The following is a 25,791-nucleotide window of genomic DNA, read 5'->3' on the forward strand; positions in this document are numbered from 1 at the left end:
CTTAAGATGCATTTGAGTATCCTAAACATTTTTTAGAGCTACCTTTAAAGAACTGGAGTCCTAGGATATGAAAGTGACTACTGCAGTTCCTTGTTTTACCTCACACCATGAGGGGCAAATAAAAGGAAGACATGGGATACATCATCCTGAGTTCAATGTAGGGTACTGACTCTTCTTTTTTGGGAGTACCGGCGATTGATTCGGGGACACTCAACCACTGAGCCACATCCCCACTTATTTTTTTGTATTTTAGAGACCAGGTCTCACTGAGTTGCTTAGCACTTTGCTCAAAGTTGCTGAGGCTGGCTTTGAACTCATGATCCTCCTGCCTCAGCCTCTCAAGCCGCAGGGATTACAGAGGCGAGCACCACTGGGCCCGGCTCACTCTTACTATTAATTTTAAAAGAAATCAAGATAACAACATAGGGCTGGGGTTATAGCTCAGTGGTAGCGCACTCATCTGGCACGTGTGAGGCACTGAATTCGATCCTCAGCACCACATAAAAATAAATAAAGCTATTGTGTCCATCTACAACTAAAAAAGTATTAAAAAAATGGCAACATAACCTGAAGTCTCTCTTGGTAGAATCTCGTTCAGTTGTCTACTAATCTTTTCCCCAGAAAACAGATGAACTCTTGGTTATTTCAATACAGCAGGGGCTGGGGGAGGAGGGAGGGATGCTAACTCACATGAGATCGCACAAACACAACACCAGCTGCGACTGATAAAGGGAATCTCAGGCCAAAGTGTTAAAATCTTGGATTTTAATGACCATCTCAAGAGAAAGCCATCACCTTCTCCATGTGAACCTTGACGGAAAACACGGCTGTGCCTGGCCGGCTGCCGTCGACAGCTCTGCCACAGTTCCCTCTGCCCCGCCCGCTCTCCCTGTGTGTTAGCTCGGCCACTTAGGAGCACAGCATCATCTGAGGAGGAAGGCATATGCTGGAGGTAGAAAGAGCCTCCCACGGCATTTTGTTTGTTTAAAAACATTAGGTGCTGGTCCCCTCCGTTGTTTTTCCCCTTAGGAAACTGTCACCACTGCTTCTCAGAGTCTTAACAAGCTCAAGGTGTCATATGCTTCTCTGGTGCCTGTTTGTGAGCCAAATAGAGGAAGAGTATGCTGGACAGGGCACTGACCAGGAAGATGACGTCAAACCACCGGTGGTAGAAGTTGAACTGCAGCTCCCCGAGGACTTCAGTGATGATGGTGCGGTACTGCAGAGGCATGCTCATTCGGATCAGCAGCACAGAGGACACAAAGTACATCCCCTGAAACACCAGACCAATTAGTCCAGGCTTCACTTGGACCGCACTGAGGGACAGGTCAGGAGAAGCTGTGAACATCCAGCTTATCCATGACACTTACCATTATCTGTGCCAACAGCAGGACAATGACATTGGAGGATTTACTGCTGGAGATGGCGTAGAAGAACTGTGAAGAGAGGGAGGAAGAGGAACAGGTTGCAGTTGTGCTAACTGCTGTTATGAACTGTCAGGGAGGTGTTGACCTCTGAGCAGTGTCTCTTCAGGCCACACTCCTACACAGAACGTTCAGAAGACGAGGGCTGTGAAGAAGAGACTTAGAAACTCAAGTTTCCCCTTTGAGGTAGTTGGTGGTTTTAAGTGATAAAATATTTGAGAGGATTCCTATGCTATCAAACTTTAGAACTCTGTGATGTGTCCGACCTTAATATCCCTACAAAACATTAAAACAGACATCTGCATTTATTAATAGGCTCCATAGCTCTTTCCCAAATCAGGCTAGAAGCCTGGAGATCCTGTCCTGACCCAGCCTCTTCTCTTCACTCACTGACACTGCGCTCCTAGCAGGACGGTGAGATCCCCACACATGCTATCAGAGGAGCCCCCTCTTTTATCTCCATGAAGCCCTCCTATGTGGACCAGGAAACAGCACAACATTCTGCTTCCCTACTTCCATATCTTCTTTATAAATGATTCTCATAATTATTCTGACCTCAAATATCTCATTCATTTATTCCAAGTATCTGCCAAACACCTACCATGTGCTAAGTTCCATTATTAATAACAGTGACATATAAGTAAACAAACAGACCCTTATTCTACTACCTTGGGACTTACCTGCACTTGGTATATGATGTCATATACTGTCATCAATTTATACAGCAATTCATACTATTCAGATTTCAGAAGGCAGAAATCATTAGGTATCATTATTTCATGGTGCCACAGTTAAATAAATACCCTTTGATACTGTGATACAATATACCTTGGTAAGAGTGATCAGCAATCCTCTGATGGATGTGACAATGATTATTCCAACCAGAATGAAGGAGATGTGTTGGGACCAGAACTTCACCTGCCACCATAACAGGAGGAAAAAAAATATGGGTTAAATCTCTGTTCAGAGAGAGGTTAAGAACTAAGATATTTTGATCACTTATGACTCTGAGAGAGAACGTCATTAGGCCCTGACCCCCACCCGCTCCTTCTTTTAAAAGGGAGGGAAGAAGGCAAGTAAGTGTTAAGTAAAACACAGGGAGACTGCAGTGGGTATCTAAACTGTGGCTGAATCACATCTTAAGGACAGAAGAAAGCAAGAACAAAAAGTGATAAAGATAACTGGCCGGGTGGTGGCTCAGAGGCAGAGCACTCGCCTAGGATGTGGGAGGCACTGGGTTCCATCCTCGGCACCACATAAAAATAAGTAAAGGTATTGTGTCCACCTATAACTAAAAAATAAATATCAAAATAAATAAATAAACGAAAGGAAATGAACAGGAGCTTGATGTTTTTAACATCTATGAATGATAGCCCTCTAATCAAACAAAACTTCAAAGAATCTGTTTAAATTAAAAGAACTTATAGGCATTTTCAGCTATGCTTTAGGAAATAACTGAACTTCGTTTGAATCCCATGATGACATCTTTTCATCCTTCTGCATTGCTTGACTCAGTTCTAAAAAGTGCGTGAGAGAGAGCTGCTGTTACTAACATTTAAAAAGCCTGTTGTTTACCATCATGAAATACGGAGGACACAGATGAATTACAGATGGAATACGTACACAGCGAGTAAGTAATGTCGGGAAAAACATTTCTATAAACCTAGCCCAGAACAGAATTTAAACAAGGAAAACAAATATGCAGTAACAGCCAAGCACACTTAGAAGATCATGCAAAAAGGAGACCCACTGGCATATCGTCAGAACAGTGCACATTGGAGCTATTTCTCAAGGACTGGTGCTCAGTCTGCTCCAGCTCATCCCTGTCCTGTCCAGCTACCCTCGGGCCTGGGGCACACTGCTGAAACAGAAGCCTGGCACATCGTGACGCCAGAGTGCAGCTCAACGACTCGGTCTCACTACCAAAAGTATTAACCAGTCTGAATTACTGGCCAATCACACAAGTGTAAAATATACTCTTCTATGAATAAAGACACTGAACTTAAACTGGGACAAAAGCGTGTTTATGACTCTGGTTTTACGAAACAAGTAGAATGAATTAAAAACAAACAAACAAACACAAGTATGGGGCGGGGCGGGGCGGGGCGGGGCGGGGGCTGGGGCTCAGGGGCAGGACGCTTTGCCTAGCATGTGTGGGGCACTGGGTTTGAGCCTCAGCACCACATAAAAAAAAAAAAACAAAAAACAAAGGCATCTGTCCATCTACAGCTACAAAAACATAAACAACAACAACAAAAACATGCACAGGTGACACCATCTTTAGTCCGACAGCCACGTTAATTAATTTCTTACAGCAGAAATCACTTCATTACTAACATGAAACACTAATTGGGAGTTAATTTTCTACCAGTGAAATAAAAAGTGAGTTTGAAGAGTTCATCAAGCATCACAGAGACAAGGATCTTGATGAGGAGAAACTGGCCAAGTGGTAGCTGGCTACAGAGAAGCAGAGGAGGGCTGTGGAATAGTGAGCACCCACAACAACAGCAGGTGCCGGCCACGACTTAGGGTTTTACATTCAGAAAGAGGACCATGGCCTTTACAAATGTGCCATGTGACTGGGCCAACCTGTATAAAGGACAGGGAGAAGAAGAGAAGTAGAAGCAAGTGGCTGAAGTATGAGCATTAGGATCTTAATAATGTGAAGTTAAAGCAGATAAAACAAAGAAATCCGACAGACCAAGATCTTGACATGACTCTTACATCAAACTGAATCCCCAGGTAATTCACAGTGATCTCAATGCCTCTTGTGACAGGATCCGTTTTCCCAACTCGATCAAAAACAATGTTGATGGTTGCCTGCAGAGACACAAACTTTTACATTAGAGCTTTTTTTTTTTTGTATCAGGAATTGAACCCAGGGGCTGTCAACCACTGAGCCGCGTCTCCAGCCCTTTTAATTTTACATTTTGAGACAGGGTCTCACTAAGTTGCTTAGGGCCGTGCTAAGTTGGTGAGGCTGCCTTAGTCTCCGGAGAGGCTGTGATCACGTGTGTGCCATGGCACCCAGCTATTAACGCATCGTAATGATCATTATTTAAAAAAGCGATTTAAGATGATGAGCTGGGTAAAGCACCCCTGGATTAAATCCCCAGTACTGAAAAACAAAAAAGATGATGAATTAATCACTATGACACATCTTATAGGTTAATGTTTCTAAAAAACACAATTCTAGTCTTACTTTATGTATAGGAAATCTATTTTGACTACTCATAGGCAAATAAAAGTCTCTACCTACTCCATGTTTCTTTTATATAGAGTTATTGCATATATACACTTTAATTTATTGGAAGCAAAAAAGGTAACATTCTGATAGACAAAATCACAGTGAAAGAACCAAGAAATTCTCATTCCCTGTGGTTATTTTTTGAATGCTTGAAGAGCAAAGACTAAAATAAAAAGGAGTTATAACAAGCTAACAAACGAGATTAAATGGAATCAAGAAAATCACTCAATTAATCACAAAAGTGGCAGTTTAAAAAAAGGGGGGATGGAGAACAGATGGAACAAATAAAAACACATAGCAACATGGTAGTTTTAAACCTAACCACTCCAATAATCACATTAAATGTAAACAGCCTAATTCATGGGTCAGCAAACCCAGCCACTGTGTGGGACAGCCACAGACAATACATAAATGAATGGGCTTGGCTCCGTTCCAATAAAGCCTAATTTACAAAAGCAAGCAGTAGTTGGGTTGACTGTGGGCTACAGATTGCTAATCCCAGGTTTAAACATGCCAAGAGACTGTTCAGCAGAGACTATCAGGCTGGATAAAAAAGCAACCCAACTAATGCATATGTTGCCTATGAGAAAGCCTCTTTAATAGCAAGATACAAATAGGTTAAAAATAAAAGGATGGGAAAACAAAATGAATCAAAAAGAAAGGTAGAATACCTATCTAACTATCAGATAAAGCAGATTTCATAGCAGAAAGTATTGCCAGGTCTTAGAAGGGTCATTTCATATTGATGAAAGGATCACTTTTTCAACAAAGGGTACATAATAATCCTAAATGTTTAAATACCCAATAAAACTTCAAAATACATGAAGCAAAAACGGACAGAAATAAAAAAAGAAAAACAGCAAAATCCAAAATACTGGAATTGTTCTCTTAATAATTGATAAAATAGACAGAATATCAGTGAGAATACAAAAAACTTGAAAAATACTATCAATCACCCCGACCTGACATTTGTAGGCCATTCTAGCCAACAAGAGCAGAACACATTCTACTCAAGCGCACACAGAATGTTTACCATGCTGAGCTCAGCTGACTATATTCTGAGTCATAAAACAAGCCTTGATAAATTTTAAACTATTTAAATTATACAAAATGTTCTTAGACCATATAAAATTGAAATAGAAATCAATTAGAGAATGTCATTTGAAAGACACTGAATAACCTGAGAGAAGAAACCAAAAGGGAAATTAGAAAGCATTATGAACTGAATGAAAATAAGAATACATCATTAGAGAGATGCTGTTAAACTGGTACATAATAAAAAATGTATAGCAATGAGACATCTTTATCAGAAAAGGTCTCCAATCAATGAACTTAGCTTCGACTTTAAGAAATTAGAGAAAGATGACCCCAAATCAGAAGAAAATAACAAAGAGCAGAACAGAAATCAATGAAACAGAAAGCAGAAAAATAATACAGAAAAATCAAGAAACCCCAAAGCTGATTCTCTGAAAAATTCAATGCATCGATAACCCTCTATTAGCCTGATAAGGGGAGGGCAAAGGAGGAAGGACACAAGTCACCAACATCAAGGAGAGGCCACTTCACCCCCACTAGGATGGCTACAATGAAACAGAGAGGAACAAGTGTTGGTGACCATGTGAAGAATTGGAACACTTATATACTGCTGTCAGGAAAGTAAACTGGTGCCACTATTTTGTAAAACTGCGTGCAGGTCTTCAAAAGGTTAAACAGATAGTTAGTACATGACACAGCAATTCTATTCACAGATATGTACGTGAGAGAAATGGGAGAATATGAACAGCACACAACTTACCCATGAGTGTTCACAAGAGCATTACTGATGGTGGTCCAAAGCAGAAACAACTCACATGTTATCAACTAATGAGTGGATGGATGAAATGTGGTGTTATCCATACAAGGAGTGATTCCATATTTGACCAGAAAAAACCAACCAACCAACCAACCACTATTAAGCCACAAAAGGAGTGAAAATGCTATAAATGCTGAGTATGCTAATCTTTCGCTCCACTATACTAATACTTAACCAATGAGTATAAGGTTTCTTTCAGATTTGATGAAGACATTAAAAAATGGATGGTGATGATGTGTACTGAATTGTACATTAAATGGGTAAATTGTGTATGGATTATAGCTCAATAAAACTGTTATGCAGTAAAAGAATAAAAGGGTGACATCTCAACAGGCCTGGTGGCGCATGTCTGTAACCCCCGCAGTTTAGGAGGCTGAGGAAGGAAGAGTGCAAGTTTAAAGCCAGTCTCACCAATTTAGCGAGGTCCTAAGCAAAGAAGTGAGACCCTGTCTCAAAGAATAAAAAATAAAAAGGGCGGGGGATGGCTCAGTGGTTAAGTGCCTCTGGGTTCAATCCCTAGGGGGTTACATTGCTATAGATTGTATATCTACCAAAAGGATAATTAGGGAACATTAAGAGCAATACTATGCCAATAAAATACAATTTCAGTAATAATGGACAAATTACTTGAAAGACACAAACTGCAAGATCTCACTTAGGAATAAACAGATAACTGAATAAACCTTATATCTTTAAAGAAAATCTTCCTGCAAAGAAAACTCTAGGTCCAGATGTCAAGTCTAAGAAACCTTAAAGGAAGAAATAACAACATTCCATAAAACTTTCATTCTAATTAGAAGAGGAGGCAATACTTCTCAACTAGTTCTCTAAGGTCAGTAATATTTTGACTAAAAATCAAATAAAAACATTATAAGAAAACTACAGTCTGATATCCCACATAAAGAGAGATGCAAAAATTCCTAAGAAAATTTTAGCAAGTTGAATCCCAGAAAATACAAAAAGGAGATTCATCATGACCAGTCAGACTCATTCTAGAAGTGCAAGGTTAATTTAATACAAAACAAGAATCATATGATATCTCAACAGATGCAGAAAGGGGCATCTGACAAAATCCAACACTGTTTCATGATTAATAGCACTAAACAAATCATGAACAGAAGGAACTCCTCGAGCTGATAAAAGCCAACAGCATGCATGGTGTTTCACGGTGGAAGACTGGATACTCTTCCCGACGAGGAGGGACCAGGCAGGACGACTCCTCCTCAACCTCTGCTCCACTCAGGGCTGGCGGTTCTGGTCAATGCAGTCAGGCTGAGGAGATGCAGGGGGAGGAGCAAGGGGAAGGAGACAGGAGAGGCGGAGGTGGAGGTAAAGACAATGGGAGGAAATGAAGAGAGTAAGTGAGAGAGAAAGGAAACAGGAGCCATCACATTACAGAGGAAGAAGAGCTGACCGTCTACGCAGAAAAGTCTACGAAATCTATGAAAAAACTTCCAGAAAAAACACGGAATGTTACCAAGGTTGCAGAATATAAGATCAATATGTAAGATGGAGTCATATCTATATACTAGTAACAATCAAACTGAAATGATACAACAACCACACCTACTATAGCTTCAGAAATGTCAGATACTCAGAGAAACCTGACAGAAGATGTGCCAGACCCACTGAACACTGCTGAGAGCAACCACACGGGTCTGAGTACATGAAGGGCTCTGGGTGCATGGACTGTAAGACTCAATACTGTCAAGATCTCACTTCAACTATCTATAGATTCGACGATCCCAATACAGATTTAGAAGGTATTTTTTTGGTAAGAACTAATAAGCTGATTCTAAAATTCATTTGCAAATGCAAAGGACATAGAATAGCCAAAACAAATTTGAAAAAAGAACAAAGTTGGATAACTTCCACCCTCTGACTTCAGGCTTATTATAAAGCAGTGATCCAGACAAAGGACAACTATACCAACAGAAGATAACAGGAGCATACAAACAGCTCAATTAGTGTTTTGACAAAACTGCATAGGTGACTGAATGTAGAAACAATCTTTTCAACAAATAGTGCTAGAATAACTGGAAATCTACATGCAAATAATTTACGTAGATTCATACCATACGACTTCAAAAATTAACTCAAGATGAGTTATGGACCAGAATGCAAAAATTTAAAATTTCTAAAAAAGCATGAAAAATATCTTTGTGACTCTGGATTAGGCAAATATTTCTTAGATACAATGCCAAGAAGCACTATCTATAGTAGGAAAAGAAAGAAAGAAAGGTAGGTAGGTAGGGTAGGTACTGCTAAGAGAATAAAAAGTCAAGTCTCTGATTAGGATAAAAATATTTGTAAATTTTTGGAAGTGCATATTTCATAAAAGATTTCCAGAATATATAAAAAAACTAAAAACCTAATAAAAATAAACAATCTAACTAAAAAATTGGCAAAAGCATCTAAAAGATACTTCACCAAAGAATATACAGCTTGTAAATAAACACATGAAAAGAAGCTCTACATCATTAGGGGTTAGGAAAAATGTAAATCAAAACAGGCATCAAGACCCCAAATCTGTTGGAATGTCTGAAACTGCCAACCAGATGGAGTGTTGGTGAGGGTGTACAACAACGGAAACTCCCACATACTGCAAGTAGGAGCAAAACTGGTACCATCTTTGGAGAAGAATTTGGCACACATTTGCCATATGAATCAGACGTTCTACTCCTATTTATCTGAGAGAAAAGTGAGCACATGTCTAGACACAAGTTCACAGCCAACTTTATTTGTAATATCCCTGACTGGGAACAAATATCCACTACTAGGTGAATTGATAAATAAACTGTGGAATACTACTCAGCAATAAAAAGAAAGAAATTACATTACCACGTGAAACTTCAATAATCATGCTGAGTAAAATAAGCAAGATAGAATAAAGACACATAGGATCACATTTATATAAAAATCTAAAAAATATAAATCAATATATGACGACACAAAGCAGATCAGTTCTTGACTGGGAACGGGGAGTGTGAAGAGAGGCATTACGAAGGGGCAGGAGGAAAGCTGAACATGATGGAGTGTGGTGATGGCCGCTGCTGCACAGGTACAAATGTCAGGAACTCAGCAAACTGTGTACTTTAAACAGGTTCAGGTTATTGTAGGTCAATTATATAACTCTAGGAAAAACTGTTAATAAATGACATGCTCTCCTATAGGCTGCATCTCAAGAAACATTCTTTTAGAGGCTTTGTTAACTGAACATCCTACTTTATGCATCGTTTCTCATTGAAGGGATCAAGATTCTAAATATCATCTGAGTGTTACTGACTTCAATTTATTGTAACATTAGATCCATGAAGTTCAAAATCCCTCATTCATCCATACTGGTCAAAATTAACTAACAAGCTGACAAAGCTCCTCTTTGTGCAAACACAGCTCCAGTAGGAAGGTCACCAAACTAGAAAGTCAAATCAGCCTTTTCTACGGTCACATTGAAATGCATGAATACCCACAGATGAGTCAGAAGTAAAGACAAACAAACGTACATAAAATGCACAGACAATAAAACAGGGAGAATCACACAAGAATAAGAGTGGTAAGCCCAAAAGATGAATACATCTACAGAAGTAAATATTTTAGAATTTATTTTGAACTTAAGTTTTTAGGTATAGATTACTGAAAAGGAAAAGTGGTCTCCATTTTTTTTTTTTTTTTTAAGGGCCTTGTGTGTGTTAGGCAAGTGCTCTGCCACTGAGCTAACTCCCCAACCCCAAGTGGCTTCTTTTTTGTGTTTTGGTACCGGGGATTGAACCCAGGGGCACTCGACCACTGAGCCACACCCCCAGCCCTATTTTGTATTTTATTTAGAGACAGGGTCTCACTGAGTTGCTTAGCACCTCACTATTGCTGAGGTTGGCTTTGAACTCTTGATCCTCCTGCCTCAGCCTCCCAAGCCACTGGGATTCCAAGTGTGTGCCACCACACCTGTTCCAAGTGGCTTCTATTCTGAGGTGAAACTAGGAGTTGAGGTTATACACAGTCATGTGTTCATGGGTAATATGAAAAGCAGAGTGTGAAATAAGAAACTTTTAAATCAACTCATGTGTCTCATACTGTAAGCCCAACTAATGATTTCTGACAGAAGAAAAATGCAGCCTCCATTTCTACGTCCTCTAAATAGGAGAGGGGGGAAAAGGGGAGGCTTGGAGATACGAAAGGTCACTCTCTCTGTCAACTCAATTGAATTTGGAATTGAACTCAAATGTATCAATCAAATCTGTCTTCTTTTTCTGCCATTTTCAGGGAAAAATCACCCAACTCTTACAGTTAAAAACAATATACTTACCATGAAAATTTTCCAAACACAGTAAATAGAGAAAAAGTAACCCAGAAAATTGAAATATTTTCCCTTGAAAGTTTTGGAGTATTCTATTCTCTCCTGAGGAAAACCAAACACAAAACATGGTTAGTCTCAGCAAATGTAAACGTATTTTCAACAAGAGAACCCCTCCATGAACCACTGTTCAAGCTGAGTCCCAAACTCCCATGGTAATCATATTAAAATGACAGTCGCAGTAGTGGCCAACGTTTATTGAATGTTTACTCTAAGCCAGAGACTGGGACAAATATCTCATATGCATTGTCTACATTAATCTTCTGAAGAGTATTTCTATTATCTTCATTTTACAGATGAGAAAATCGAGTCTGAGAGGTTAAATAACTTGCCCTGGTCAATTTGGTGAGTAGGGTCAGGTCTGTCTCTAAAGCCTATGTTAGTTAACCTCTACCCTTCATGACTACCCCTGTGCACTCACCCTCAAAAAGGATTAAAACAGTTTGAAACCTTAAAAGATTCTGCACGTTTGGATCATACTGCGTTTTGGGTATACACAGGGAAGTCACCCCTTGCAGTTAGGCCTTTTGATCTGGGTCTGTGCCCCAGCAGATAGGCATCTACTGTTTCCTTTTTTTTGGTACCAGGGATTGAACTCAGGGGCACTCGCCCACTGGGCCCCACCCCAGCCTTATTTTGCACTTTTATTAGAGACAGGGTCTCACTGAGTTGCTTAGTGCCTTGCTTTTACTGAGCCTGGTTCTGAACTTGTGATCGTCCTGCCTCAGCCTCCTGACCTGCTGGGATTACAAGCGTGCACCACTGTGCCTGGCTTCTACTATTCTTATAACTAACTTATCAGGGAATAAAAAGAAATAGAGGAGTGGGCTGGTGCTGGGGCTCAGTGGCACAGAGCTTGTCTCTCATGTGTGAAGCACTGGGCTTGATCCTCAGCACCACGTAAAAACAAACACAACAAAATAAAAGTATTGTGTTAACCTACAACTAAAAAATAAATTAAAAAAAAGAAAAGAAAAAAGAAACAGAGGAGCTGCCATCTTGATCCTGGCTCAGTAGGAAGTGGTACATGCCATCTCCCTAGATGTTGAAAAGCCTCCTCTGACTGTCCCTCCATGTTCTATTATTGAAAGTGTTCCATTAAGGACTTGTGCAGTGACAGGAAAGACCTCGTTAAGTCACCACTCATCCTAATGCTCCAATCTTATAATGAAGCTGGGGTTCCTTGCATTGCTTCGTCATAGAGAATACTATAAAGTTATTTAGTCTGTTTTTTTTTTTAATGTTTAGGTGTAGGTGGACAGAATACCTTTATTTTATATATTTACTTCTATGTGGTGCTGAGGATCAAACCCAGGGCCTCACACGTGCTAGGCGAGTGCTCCTCCTTGAGCTACAAGCGCAGCCTGCTCTTTAGTCTTTCCAGGTCAGTTTTACCATCATATTGGTAAAAACCACCCTGCAGTCTCCTTGCTCTGTACCTTGGTAGCATATAGATCAGCTGTTTCCAGAAAAAGCTGCCTGCTTAGTTCTTCCAAAGCATCCACTTCCTGTTGAACAAGAGTAAGATCTGGCACAAACGGGCATCAAGGTTTAAATCACAGAGAAATTTCAAAAAATAGCAATGAAGAAAGCATTTGCTTCTGATTTTTTCTAAAGCCAGGAATCATCTGTATTTTGAGTTTCCTGTACTTCACAGCATTTTTCCAGCCTCTGGCAGAGGTGTGTAAAGCTTCTCCACCTTGAAAATCACCAAGGACTGCTGCTCAGTCTCTCCCAGCTCAAGTGTCTTAGCAGATGGTTTGTTTTTCTTTTTTAGTCTATTAAATTACGTCAAATATAATCTTTGAAGGCTCAAAGGCCTGCATAATAATAATATCTATAATAAGCATGATCTCAATAAATATAATACATCCCAATGATGTTTGGGAAAGGAACAAAAACTGAGGCTGGGGTTTAGTTCTTTCAGATGTTATCTTTTATTTCCCAACAATCCTGTGTTATCCATTCTGCAGATAAGGAAAGTGAAACTCGGAGGTCCCTGGCTCGCTCAAGCCACCGCACTAACAGCCGTGGATGCAAAGTGAGGCCTGCCTCACTCTGTGGCCCCTCACCCCATGGCCCCTCACAATGGCCTTACTCTGTGGCCCCACTCCATGGCCTCACCCCATGGCCCCTCACTCTGTGGCCCCACTCCGTGGCCCCTCACCCCATGGCCCCTCACTCCGTGGCCTCTTCTTCCCACCAAGCTGAGCTATTTTCCAAGAACTCAGTGGACAGTGTCACTACTTTCCTCACTGAGGTCACAAGCTCCGAGAGGTTAGATCACCCTGGGACTTATCACTGAAATAGCTTCAACCTACACTTTTGGCTTTTAGAGTTTTGAGTAATGAAAATAGTAGACAGTACCTTTAACATACAAACCTCCACTTAACCAGATCTTCCCTCCCTGGCGACTTTCCCCACTATTACTGACATCCACAATGGCCCTTCAGGTCCATCCTCAGTGGTGGCCGCTATGGGCAAGGCCCAGGCCACTAAACAACAGGTTACTAGTGATGTGTTCCACCATGACTAGGAGGAAGATTATATCCTACTCATTAGCGTATCACGTAGCACTCTTCTTGAAAAAAGAAGACATGAATGTTTCCTGATTAAAATAATTCTTTTTCTTTCTCAGCCATAAGCATCTTGCATTTCTTTTTATTCTTCCTTGATATTATCTGCACCTGACACCAGGTTATATCATGATTTATAGCAACATACTTCATTCTTCTCCAGTTGAAGGCAAAGGGAATTTGTTCTTCCCTAGGCCAAGGAAGGAAACAGGAAGTTGTGATTTCAGACTCAGGCCCCCACGGCTACATGGCCTGGGGGTCACGGAGGGATTTGGTTACTGAATTTGGGAATTAGTTCAACACCGTAACCAGCTGGGCTAGACCAATCTATTAACTTAATCACCTTGATTTTCTTTTAAACCAGAAGTTTACTAAAGAAGAGAGCCGTCATGTCTGAGGTGGGTTTCAGAGTTGGGGAGTGAAATGTCGTGGAAAGAACTATGAAGAGGAGACCGCGGTTCTGTTCCTAATTTTGCCACAAACACTGTGACTTAACCTCTCTGGGTCTATTTTCTCATTTGTAACATGGAAAGACTGACTTTTTAGGACTCTTTCAGCTCAAAGATAATGATTTTGGGCTGGGGATGTGGCTCAAGCAGTAGCGCACTCGCCTGGCATGCGTGCGGCCCGGGTTCGATCCTCAGCACCACATACAAAGATGTTGTGTCCGCCGAAAAGTGAAAAATAAATATTTAAAAAAAAAAAAAAAGATAATGATTTTATGATCTTATGTGGGTGTTGGAAAGATGACTCTACACATACTGTATTTCCTAAGCCAGTTTGGACTCCAGTGCATTCAGGTACCTTGCAAAGAACTATCCCAATACTGTTTTTTTCTTCTGCCCTTGGTCCAGAGTGTAGAAAGAATCAAGTAGAGGGATAAAGGATACTTTCGCTTCCTGGAGGTGAAGTAGCAACACTCTTTATCATTCCCCAGAACCCGAATGGTTTGTTATGCACCTCCCCCTTCTGGAACATACTTCTTCGTGCTATTGCCATTCTGAAATAGAGAAAATATAAAGCCTTAGTAAGGAAGCAAAGACTCCCAAGCCCAGTCTCATTCACTCTCCAGTCTCACCACTCCCTCTCTCATTTGCTGAGCTGTTCAGGAAAGGATACTGATTCTGGAGTCCCACTTTTCCACTTCTTAATACACTCCCAGAAGCAACGTGGCCTCAGCAAGCCACATTGGAACAGAACTCAGGGCAATATATTATCTGAAGGCTGTATTTGCTACTTAGAAGCTGTGAGACCTACAATTTTCAGTTCTTCATCTCTGGATGATTGTAAAGATCACTGAAATAATATATAAGAATTCATACTGTCAACTACAAAGTGCTGTTCATATATTAATAATTACTGCTGTTAATATTTAAGGAAAAAATCGCTAACACATCTAGATAAAGAAGCAGGTACAGAGGAGAAACTCAATGAAGAGCAGGCACAATGGAACAACAATAACAAAAATCCAATAAAAAATACATAATCTTGGTCTCTTAACGCTAACTCCAATTTTCCCCCTTCCTTTAGTATAATCTGTCTCACTACAGAATAAATCAACAGAACACCTACTATTCTTTCCTTCTTCCCTCTTGTCCCCATGGTGGGGGCCTAACTGGTACGTAGTAGCTGCTGACACATCCAGCTCATCATGAAGAACAAGGTCGTTTTTAGATTAAAAATAAAACTAGACAGGGATGATTATTTGAAAGCTAAAAGGGGCTGAGCCCTACAGTCCTAAACTGAAAAGGATGAGCTAGTAAAAACAGAGTGGCAGAGCCACAGAAAAGTTTAATCCAAGGTGGATATGTTTTTGGGTGATAAGAGAGAAAAATGGTCAGGATGATGAAGCAGAACTGGTGTTTATGGCTAGGGTCAAATACCAATTCGTCTTTTTACCTGGTAGAGTCTTTAAGTCATTAGCTTAAGTGATTGATATTAACAAGCAAGAACGTTCGGTGTGTCATCATGTGACTTAACTGTTCCCTTCTCAAAACAACCCTGGCCTCTGATACTAAGAATGAAGCCCAGTGCCATTTAGCTCTTTCTACCTACCCTCTGCATACATCCATTATAAGCTCAGCATCTGGGGAAAGATGTCGTTAACAACCACGAGGAGGCTCAGACCTAGGGAACTTCTGATTTGGCAAGATCTGTAATTTTTACTGAAAAAGTAAAAAACGGGGAAAGCTGGAACAGGTATATGAAGCAAAGGTTCACTTCAGCTTCATAAGCAGGACTAAAGGAGAGGAATCTGAAGAGAGGAGCACAGAGGCTGGTTTCCGCTGTCTGCACACTGCTGACTGGACGTGACGTGGAACTGGCTGAACACTTGCAGGGACTGACCCTGCCCTATGGTCTTACAACAGGCAGAGAAGTGTCATCACTGCAAGTGAAAACTGGTCGCACACACACAAGAACAGTCTTGTTTTAAAACATTCACTTTTACGTTTAACTTTACCATCTAATTATAATCCAACTTTGCACCTATCAAATAAGCTGCAGATGAAAAATATTCACATATTCAGGAAGAATAGTTAAAATCAGACTTTCTGAGATGTGGTAAAAAGGAATTAACAGAACAATACAAGGTACTACAGAAGTAGATGCTTCCTTCTTTACCATCACCACTGTGTTCATGATTGCCTTTTTTAAAACACAAGGGTAGTTCCCAACAAATTAACTGTTATTAGCTGAATACCATTTTAAAATCCATTATATAAAAAATATATATTAAAAAATCATGTGCACTTGGTTGAGGTTTTGTGGCATCATGAAACGGGTGAGGCTGAAAAAATGTCTACTATGGCTTAAATATGTCATCCTACTCTACTCTGATTTCAATGTTCATGGCTTAGACATTAGGTGTCCCCCAGAAGCTCACGTGAGACCACGCAAGACAGTTAGAGACGAAGCCTGGGCTCCGAGAGTCTTCACTTCACCATGCCCAGCAGGGATCAGCTGGGTGCTGAGTGCAACAGGCGGGGGTGGCTGAGGAGTGGGCAGTGGGCGTGCACAGTTCATCCTGGGTGAGGGGAGAAGGCTCTTCCTGCTTCCCTGTGCTGAGCTGCCTTCTTCCATCACGCTCTCCTGGCTTACCGTGGGCCAGAGCAGCAGAGCTGACCAGGTATGGACTGAGATGGATGAGACTGTGAGCCTCAAACCTTCCCTTCTCTAAAACTGCCCTTTTCAGGTCTTTTGGTCACAGTGGTGAAAAGAGGACTTAGAACACATGGTTTCTGGTAGGATGTCAGCCATTACTTTGCTTTTTTGGTACTGAAGATTGACCTCGGGGGCATTCAACCACTGAGCCACACCCCCAGCCCTATTTTGTATTTTATTTAGAGAGAGGGTTCTGCCTAGTGTCTTGCTTTTGCTGAGGCTGGCTTTAAACTTGAGATCCTCCTGACTTAGCCTCCCAAGCTGCTGGGATTACAGACAGGCAGCTACTTTGTTTTTCTTTTTAAAATGAACTTTAAATTTGGAGATAATTGTAGATTCATAATGGTTTTAAGAAGGTATTCACAATAATGGAAATATTGTGCAAAGAGGATTCTGATGTTGACATAGTCATGATAAAGAATATTTTTATCACTACAAGGATCTGCCATGTAGCCTTAGAAAGTTCACATGCCTCCTACTGTCAACTCCTCCTTAATCCTTAGCAACCACTAATTTCTTCTCCATCTCTATAATTTTGTCATTTCAAACATGTGTATTCAAGCCAGACGCAGTGGCACCACCTGTAATCCCAGTGGCTCAGGAAGCTGAGGCAGGAGGATCACGAGTTCAAAGCCAGCCTCAGCAACAGCGAGGTGCTGAGCAACTCAGTGAGACCCTGCCTCTAAATAAAATACAAAATAGGGCTGGGGATGGGGCTCAGTGGCCAAGTGCCCCCGAGTTCAATCCCTGGTACCAAAACAAGTGTACACAATTATAATTATACATTATGTATCCTTTGGAAATTATCCACACTATGTATGCACCACAGCGTTTAACCATTTAGTCATTAAAGAACACCTGAGTTAGTTCTAGTGTTGACTACTGTGACTAAAGCTGCTATAACATTCGTATACCAGTTTTTGTGAATAAAAATTTTTCTTTCCCTGAATAAGTGCCCAGAAGTGCAATCACTGAGGTCTGGCATTTGTATGCTTAGTTCTCACAAGACAGCCGAGCTGTTCCTGTGCTGTTCCACATTTCCACCAGCAACGTGTGCGTGATCCAGTTCTTCTGCATTCTTAATACACTTGGTGTTTCACTAGTTTTTATTTTAGCCATTCTGAAAAGTACGTAGTGTCCTTCACTGTGGTTCTAATTTCATACCCTTGATGGTGAAAGTGTCCAGCATCTTCCCATGTCCTCACATGCCATCTACATGTCCTTTATAGTAATATGTCAGGTCGTGATTTGTGCCCACTTCCTAAATGGACTGCATTTTTATTTTTTAATTTTTTTTAAGAGTGAAAAATGCACGATTTATTGGTCACATAGACTGGTGCCTATGGGCATGTGGGGCACATATGGATTCTGCTCTTGCACACACTCAGAATTTGGTGTCCTACATGAATTCTGTGAGGTCAAAAAGCCACAAGAAAAATCATTAACAATCCATTCTCCTAGTAACCAAGGACACAGGCTGAAGAGCTTGGGAAGAGGATGTACTACTAGTCGGAGAGCCTGGGACCAAGAGCCCACCCTCTTCGGCAACTGGGCTGGGGAGCTTGGCCTTTGGAGCAACAGTAGAGACTTGTCCCTTCATATGACATAAGTGCTGGGGCGCTCTGCCTAACGCAGGGCCTGGCAGTGGCTGCCCACCTCGGACAGCGCACAGGGACTCAGCAGGGGCCATGACATCTCCAGCTTTCTAACTGGAGAGCTGGAGCTGATTGTCCAGCTGCTCTACCAGGGGACTGTGCTGATCCCGGGCACTTAGCAGCTCACATCACTGAAGCTGGATTGTACAGCTTGTTAAAAATGTTAATGTGGGGCAGGGGTTGTGGCTCAGCGGTAGATCGCCCGCCTACTGGGCTCGATCCTCAGCACCACATAAATATAAATAAATAAAGATATCATGTCCAATTTCAACTAGAAAATAATAAATGAAAAAAAAAGTTAATGTTAAACTTTTAAAAATTCTCTATACTGGTCTTTTCAGATATGTGGTTTACAAATATTTTTTCTTTCGGCATCCACACAAGCTCTTTCTCAAAGCAAAAAAGTTTTTTAACTTTGATGGAATCTCATTTATCCATTTTTCCTTTCATGGATTGCACTCTTAACATTAAGTCTAAGAATCTTTCCCCAGTCTCACATCCCAAAGATTTTTCCCTAAAAGTTTTACATTTTACTTTAAGATGTTTTAAGTTAATTTTTACATAAAGTATGCAATGTAGGTTTGCTTCTTTTCTGTCTAAGCGTGTCTTGCTGCTGTAGTGGTAAGGCTGACCCCTCTGCTGCATGCTGCTTGTCTGTCAGGCACTGGCTGGGACACCTGTGTCAGCCTGTTTCAGGTTCTCCATTCTCGTTCACTTCCTGTCTGCCAGTACCACAAACTCCCAATGACTACAGTTATATAATAAGTTTTGAAATTAGGTAGCATGATTCCTCTTATTTTGTTCTTTTTTCCAAAACTGTTTTAGTTATCTATTCATTTTATTTTCTGTACACAAATTTTATAATGTTTTTATATATTTCCACAAAAAATCTTGCTGGGATTCTGAAACGAATTACACTAAAATTGTATATTAATTTAGAAGAATGAACATTTACTATGTTAAGTCTTTTAATCCATAAGCATGATATGTCCCTCCATTTATTTAGATCTTTGATTTCTTTCAGAGTTTTATAATTTTCAGCATATAAATCCTATACAAAAGAGAGGGAGGGCTGGGGATGTGGCTCAAGCGGTAGCGCGCTCGCCTGGCATGCGTGCGGCCCGGGTTCGATCCTCAGCACCACATACCAACAAAGATGTTGTGTCTGCCGAGAACTAAAAAGTAAATATTAAAAATTCTCTCTCTCTCTCTCTCTCCTCTCTCACTCTCTCTTTAAAAAAAAAAAAAAAAAAAAGAGAGGGAACGGGGGAGGGAAGAGGGGAGGAAAAAGGGGGGAATGGGGATTGAAGTCAAATTTCTTACATGTCCAAAGAAACCCAACTGCTATGTTAATTATAATGCTGTGCTGAAAAAAAAAAGTCCTGTATGTTTTGTTAGACTTATTCCTAAGTAATTCATTTTTTGAGCAATTATAAATAGTAAAGTATTTTAATTTGGGTATCCAGATGTTCACTGCTAATATGTAGAAATACAGTTGATTTTTGTGTTTATTTTGTACGAGGTAACACCGCTAAACAGTCATTACCTTTTTCATTGTTTCCCCATGACACATTCTCTTGCTGCTCTCAAGATTTTCTCTTTGCTGGGCGTGGTGGTGCATGCCTGTAATCCCAGCAGCATGGGAGGCTAAGGCAGGAGGATCTCGAGTTCAAAGCCAGCCTCAGCAACTTAGTGAGGCACTAAGCCACCCTGTCTCTAAATAAAATATAAAGAGGGCTGGGGAATGTGGCTCAGTGGCCAAGTGCCCCTGAGTTCAATCCCTGGCCAAAAAAAAAAAAAAAAAGACTTTCTCTTTGGCTCTGAGCAGTCTGTCTGTCCGTCCGTCCTCAGGTCCTTGTGTGTTTACAGATTGCTTCTTGGATCTGTGAATGTTTTCCACCACATTTGGGAAGGGACTGGTCATTATTTCATGAAGCACTCTCCCCACCCCTTCCACAGGTATGCTGGACTACCTTCAGTCTCTGACTGCCACAGTCTGGCTGTAAGTCCGGGGGTGGGTGGGTGACGAGGAACTTGTGTACATTGATACAGCAGGAGTGGGAACTGTTTATTGTAGGACCGAGGGGTATATATACATTCCACACAGCTTATCTTAATTAACATGAACTAGATACAGCAGTCAACCAATAAGGAATCTCCACACTTAATGGCTCGCTGGCGTTACTTCACAAACCACTCCCTCTGCAAAATGCCAGGCGCCATCCTGACTTGTTTACAGACTCTAACATCTGACCTCTCTATTCTTCAGAGTGAATGATCTCTACTGACCTATCTTTAAGCTCACTGAGGTTGTTCTGCCACATCAACTCTGTTATTAAGCCTAGGTAGTGAAATTTTTATTTCAGTTGTTACCATTTTTAGTTTCCATTTGTTCTTTTTCAAAGTTTGCATTTCTCCATTGGGATTCTCTGTCTTTTCACTAACATCATGTTTATCTTTATGTCTCTGAATGTATTTACAGCAGCTGCCTTCAAGTCTTTGTTTGCTATATATTTATTATCTGGGCCCATTTGGAGTTAGTTTTTATTGATTGTTTTTAATCCTGAATATGGGTGATATGTATGCTCTGTTTCTTTGTAATGACTAGTAAGTTTTGGCCGAAGACTCGATATTGTAGATACATTGCAGTGACTTTGGAAATCTTTTTTTTTCCCCTGAGGACTGTTGGTTTTTTGTACTAGCAGACAACTAACTTATCAAGAATCAAACTGAGAAATCTATCACAGCTGCAGCAACTAATATTTCTGTTTAGTTTTTAAACTTCCAGCTCCTTTTTCTAGTTTTACTCGAAAGGTGTCTCCAGAATTTAGTACAGTGTCTGGCACAGACTAAGTTTTCTAAAATTATTAAATGAATATATGAATGAATAAATGAAGGCAAAGTATTTAATTTTCACTATATGATTACTCTACAGAGACTAATAAGTTGAGTAGCAACTTAACTAGGTTTAGCTCACTGATCTAAGGTCTCTACAAGTCTTAACATATCAACTCTGCTCTTGACAAACAAGAAAACCAAAGCACAAAGACATAAACTAGCTCAAGGGTCCAGTCTGATTTCAGAGTCTGTTCTTTTGTCCTGTACAACAGATTCCTATGAAATGCCACTTGGAAAACGTATATTCTAAAAGCATTTTTTTTTTATCATAAAAACAACAATGACAATGAAAAGACTTGAGGGATTTTAAGTTGTTATAGAAAAGGAAGTTGAAAAGATCTAAGTCAAACATGAAAAGGTTTAAAATGTAGGATAAAAGACTTTTAAAACATCCATTCTTCAAATAGAAAAGTTACTTTAACAATCTAGATAGAGAAATATCTAAATTCAGGGAATTTGGTTGAATTTGAGAATTTTCTTTCATAGATGAGTGGACATGAATATCTGATAATACCCTACTTTATAGAGTACATTTAAAAAAATTGTTTCTTTTAGTTGTAGATGGACACAATACTTTTGTTTTACTTATTTACCTTCCTATGTGGTGCTGAGGATCGAAGCCAGTGCCTCACACATGCTGGGCAACTGCTCTACCACTGAGCCACAACCCCAGCCCCTCTCAGACTTTTGATCCTTTTTTTTTTTGTCCTGGGGAGTGGTCCCGGAGTGCTCTGCCCCTGAGCTACAGCCCCAGACCACAGAGTACATTTTAATGTGATCTTACCTTTTCTTTTTGCTTATGATCATATCCATGGTTTGGAGCAGTCGCCGTTCTAGTGCTAGAATATCTGTGTCAGTCACATTCCTACAATAAACACCAACTGTCAGCATTGTTTTGGGGTCCTACCCTGTGCATAATACAAGCCAAACGGAGAAACCAAAAAACCCCCTAATTGTTACCAGTAATCCAAGGACTTGCTTTTTTCTGCAAAATAGTAAAATGACTATAATCTAAAATGCTTTCCCTGTCATTTCTTGTCATTCTTCTGGGGCTCAGGGTAGTAGAAGGCATCTAGCTTCTTAAGTCCTTCTTAGCTGTGATCCAGTGATCTAGGATATGCGTCTAAACTCACTTTTAACCTGGGATTGTACTCTACTGTTCCACTTCTTGGAGGAACTGGTTTCTGAAATTGGGATTAAATCACACTGCTGACCACCAGAAATGTTCTTTTAAACAATGTGAGTGGGGGATGAAATTTGCCATTTAAAAAATAAGTGAATGTGCCAGGCATGGTGGCCCAGACCTATAATCCCAGCAACTTGAGAGGCTGAGGCAGGAGGATTGCAAGTTCACAGTGAGCCTCAGCAACTTAGCAAGACCCTGTCTCCAAATTTTAAAAAGGGCTGGGGATGTGGTTCTTGGTCTAGTGCCCCTAGGTTCAATCCCTGGTACTGAAATAAATAAATAAAAGGACAAATAACACAATCAATGAAATTGATAAGACTTATTTGAAAAGATTTCAGGTTAACAACTACAGGGACACAAGAAGAGAAGATTAAAAAGGCAGAGTAATAGATCTAATATGATTTAAGTATTAAAGAAGAGGAACTGCACGTTACCTGAGGAAGTAGGACATGTACGTGTACGGGCAGTTGACAGCACCAAAGCCCGAGAGCAGAGCCATGAGAGTCACTCCAATCACACCCACCCGGCTGATGAGCTGCTCTATGGACAGGATCCCTGAAAACATCACAGGTCACTGACACCAGGCAACACAGACGCAGTGGAATCATCCACGTGATGACACACGCCAACGTCTCAGCGTAGCTCTCTAATAAACACAGAAGCCAGCTGACTTCCTTATTATCCTGTATGCTCCAGTCATCTCTTTTATTGGGTGATAATAGTACAATAATAATAATTGTAAATAACAGTACTGACTGTTTATACTAGATAGTGTGAACGCTAACAGAGCAAAGACAAAAGTAATTCTAGCAAAAGCTCTGGTTTAATTAAAAAAAAAAGGAAAGAAAATCTTGTGGAAAAGTATAAATGGTAGGTAAGTGGCACTCTGTGTAGTCACTTTTGATGTATGTACTTCCCTTAAGGTCATACTTTTTAGCCATGTCTTATTCCTTTCTGTGCCCAATGCACATAGTGCATCTAACAAATGGGCTGAACGTAAAGATGGGTGAGTAATTCAAAGGCAAATGTGAGTTTTAGATGACCAGCTGTATTCTGATTATCAACTCTTTCCTATTACATGAAAATGTTGAAACTCAACTCAGCAGTTAAAATCAGTGCTGCCAGACTGGGTCCTAATTAGAATAAGGTATATTCCATGCTTATATAATCATATCAAAATGGATTCTAACGTCATGTGTGACTAAAAAGAACCAATTAACAAAAACAAGTGCGGCCAGATGATGTATTTGGGATAACCGAGGGAAAGCAAAGCTAAAGAACACTCAGGAAGTCTGGCACCCCAGGAAAACACTGGTTTTCATTTGCTTTTACTTCCTGTTTCTGGGACGGCTAGTCCCCACTCCATCTCCTACTTCTTCTTTTCCATTTTAAGGCTTTGTAAGATAATTCTTACACCTTCTTTTTGGACCTTCCTTTGGTCTGTCCTTTGAATCTTAGCGTAATTATCAGTCCAAAGTCTCAATAAAGGTTGATTCTAATCCCCTGCACTGAATTTGACATTTTTATCTGCGTTGTTCTCTATCACAGTACTCTGTTTGTGCCTTGGTGACAATGACCACAACTGGCAATTATTTACTTATTTACATATCTAGTCCCAGTCAAAAGACTGTTTCAGCAGAGCAGAATGCAAATGTGTTTTGTTCACGGTTCTCTCCAGCAAGTAACATCAGTAGGTGCTCACTAATACTTGTGGGGTATTAATGAAGGAATAAATTCTCTTGATTCTACTTTCCACATATCTCTTGATTTTGTATCGTTTTACAGGAAAGATGTCTAATTGATCTTTGTTTTCCTTGTTATCTAGCACACAGGAGTATATAACAAATGTTTGTTGACTGTGTACATAATATCACTCAAAAACATAAAAAACCCAAGGGACTAATACAAATTTTTCATATTAAAAACTGAAAAACAATGCCCCTTCTACTTTTATTCCCATCAACATGGTGTCTTTTTATTAACTGTCTTTGTGGTTTAAAGTACTTTGTAGTTGTATCTATTCAATGCCCAGTTACCACTTAATTCCCAGGAAGTCACATGCCACTGTTTCGACCTGTTCACACAGATCCCCTCTGGCCTTACACACTTTCTTAGCCTTACTCTTTCCCAACCTTCTGAGGCTCATGCATTGCACAAGGAGTACTTTTATAGACCTTTTTTACAAATTAGTAAGGCCTGGGTCTTATAGCTTTTTGTGATCTCCACAGCAAGAAATCATACTGAGGGGCCGAGGTCGTGGCTCAGCGGTAGAGGGCTCGCCTAGCACATGTGAGGCGCTGGGTTCGATCCTCGGCACCACATAAAAATAAATAAATAAAATAAAGGTGTTGTGTCCAACTACAACTAAAAAATATTTTTTAAAAAAAGAAGACAGCAGTGTAAGGTTGGCTACTTCTAAGTGATTGCCTAAACATTTCTTCCTATTTACTTCTCTTAGAGGGTTAAATAAATTAAAAAATCTGAACATTCAGAATGCGAAACTGAAATGACCAATTATTTCACCATGAAAAAAAGGCCCAAACTGAAACCATCTCCCTAGCTTTCCCTGAGTGTCCTTTCAGGATATTCTCATCAAAGTTAGAAAAAGAAACAGACGAAGGGGCCAGGGGGTTAGCAGTGATGGTGGAATGAGGTGGACATCATTATCCAAAGTACAGTATGAAGACAGGAATTGGTGTGAACATACTGTGTGTACGGCAGAGATACGAACAACTGGGCCCAGTGTGTGCAGTATGAATTGTAATGCATTCCGCAGCCATACGCAGATTAAAAAAAAAAAAAAAGAAGAAACAAAGACACGACAGACACAATGGTCTTCTTCCCCCTGCCATGGCCTGGCTGCCCTGGCCTCGAGAGTGCAGGAGAGAGCTGGGGAATCCCGTCAGGCAGGTCTTAGACTACATGGAGCTGCCTAAAATTCTTCAACTGACTTCTAGCATCACAAACTGGTCTCTCTGTGGGCTCATATGGAATAGGTTTGTATGAGAGCAATACTACGACCAATACTATCAAATCTGACTATCAAGTCATGCCCACACTGACCTGGGCATGCTGACCACATTAGCAAATCCTAAATTCCTACCCAGAGTGTTAAATTCTTCAATTCATTTACCACGAAGAAAGCTCAATTTCCCCCCAATTCACAGATTCAGAAAACGTGCACCAACACTTGTTACGTGCCTTCAGAGTAGGCACTAGGATATACAGCAAATAAAGACAAATATGAGCAGTTTCTGACCTCAAGGAAGCCCAGAGACTAATGAGGAAGTCAGAAAGGAAATAAATAATTTAAGCTTTACAGGGGATAAAAATAGTGAAATATACAGGTGAGATAAACAAGTCCCCTGAGATGGGGGCGATTAATAACCCCCAGTGATGTCCTCCAGGAAAGTCCTCTCAGAGGACCTGATCAGAGTTAG

The 25,791-nt window shown here is 40.4% G+C and overlaps 1 protein-coding gene across 2 annotated transcripts in view; it reads right to left on the bottom strand.

Moving 5' to 3' along the window:
* Positions 1–752: 752 nt before the first annotated feature.
* Positions 753–25,791, bottom strand: part of Gpr89a (G protein-coupled receptor 89A) — a 40,805-nt gene continuing 15,766 nt past the window's right edge. For both annotated transcript variants that reach the window (XM_077791093.1, XM_077791094.1), the window contains 9 exons: positions 22,786–22,906; positions 21,950–22,030; positions 14,341–14,450; positions 12,314–12,402; positions 10,827–10,919; positions 4,149–4,244; positions 2,253–2,342; positions 1,371–1,436; positions 753–1,273 (listed from right to left, as the gene is read on the bottom strand). In XM_077791093.1, the coding sequence (XP_077647219.1) occupies positions 1,067–1,273; positions 1,371–1,436; positions 2,253–2,342; positions 4,149–4,244; positions 10,827–10,919; positions 12,314–12,402; positions 14,341–14,450; positions 21,950–22,030; positions 22,786–22,906 (953 nt within the window). In that variant the 3' untranslated portion in view covers positions 753–1,066. The remainder of the gene's footprint in view (positions 1,274–1,370; positions 1,437–2,252; positions 2,343–4,148; positions 4,245–10,826; positions 10,920–12,313; positions 12,403–14,340; positions 14,451–21,949; positions 22,031–22,785; positions 22,907–25,791) is intronic.

This window comes from Urocitellus parryii, chromosome 11 (genome assembly GCF_045843805.1).
Source record: "Urocitellus parryii isolate mUroPar1 chromosome 11, mUroPar1.hap1, whole genome shotgun sequence".
Lineage (NCBI taxonomy): Eukaryota > Metazoa > Chordata > Mammalia > Rodentia > Sciuridae > Urocitellus > Urocitellus parryii.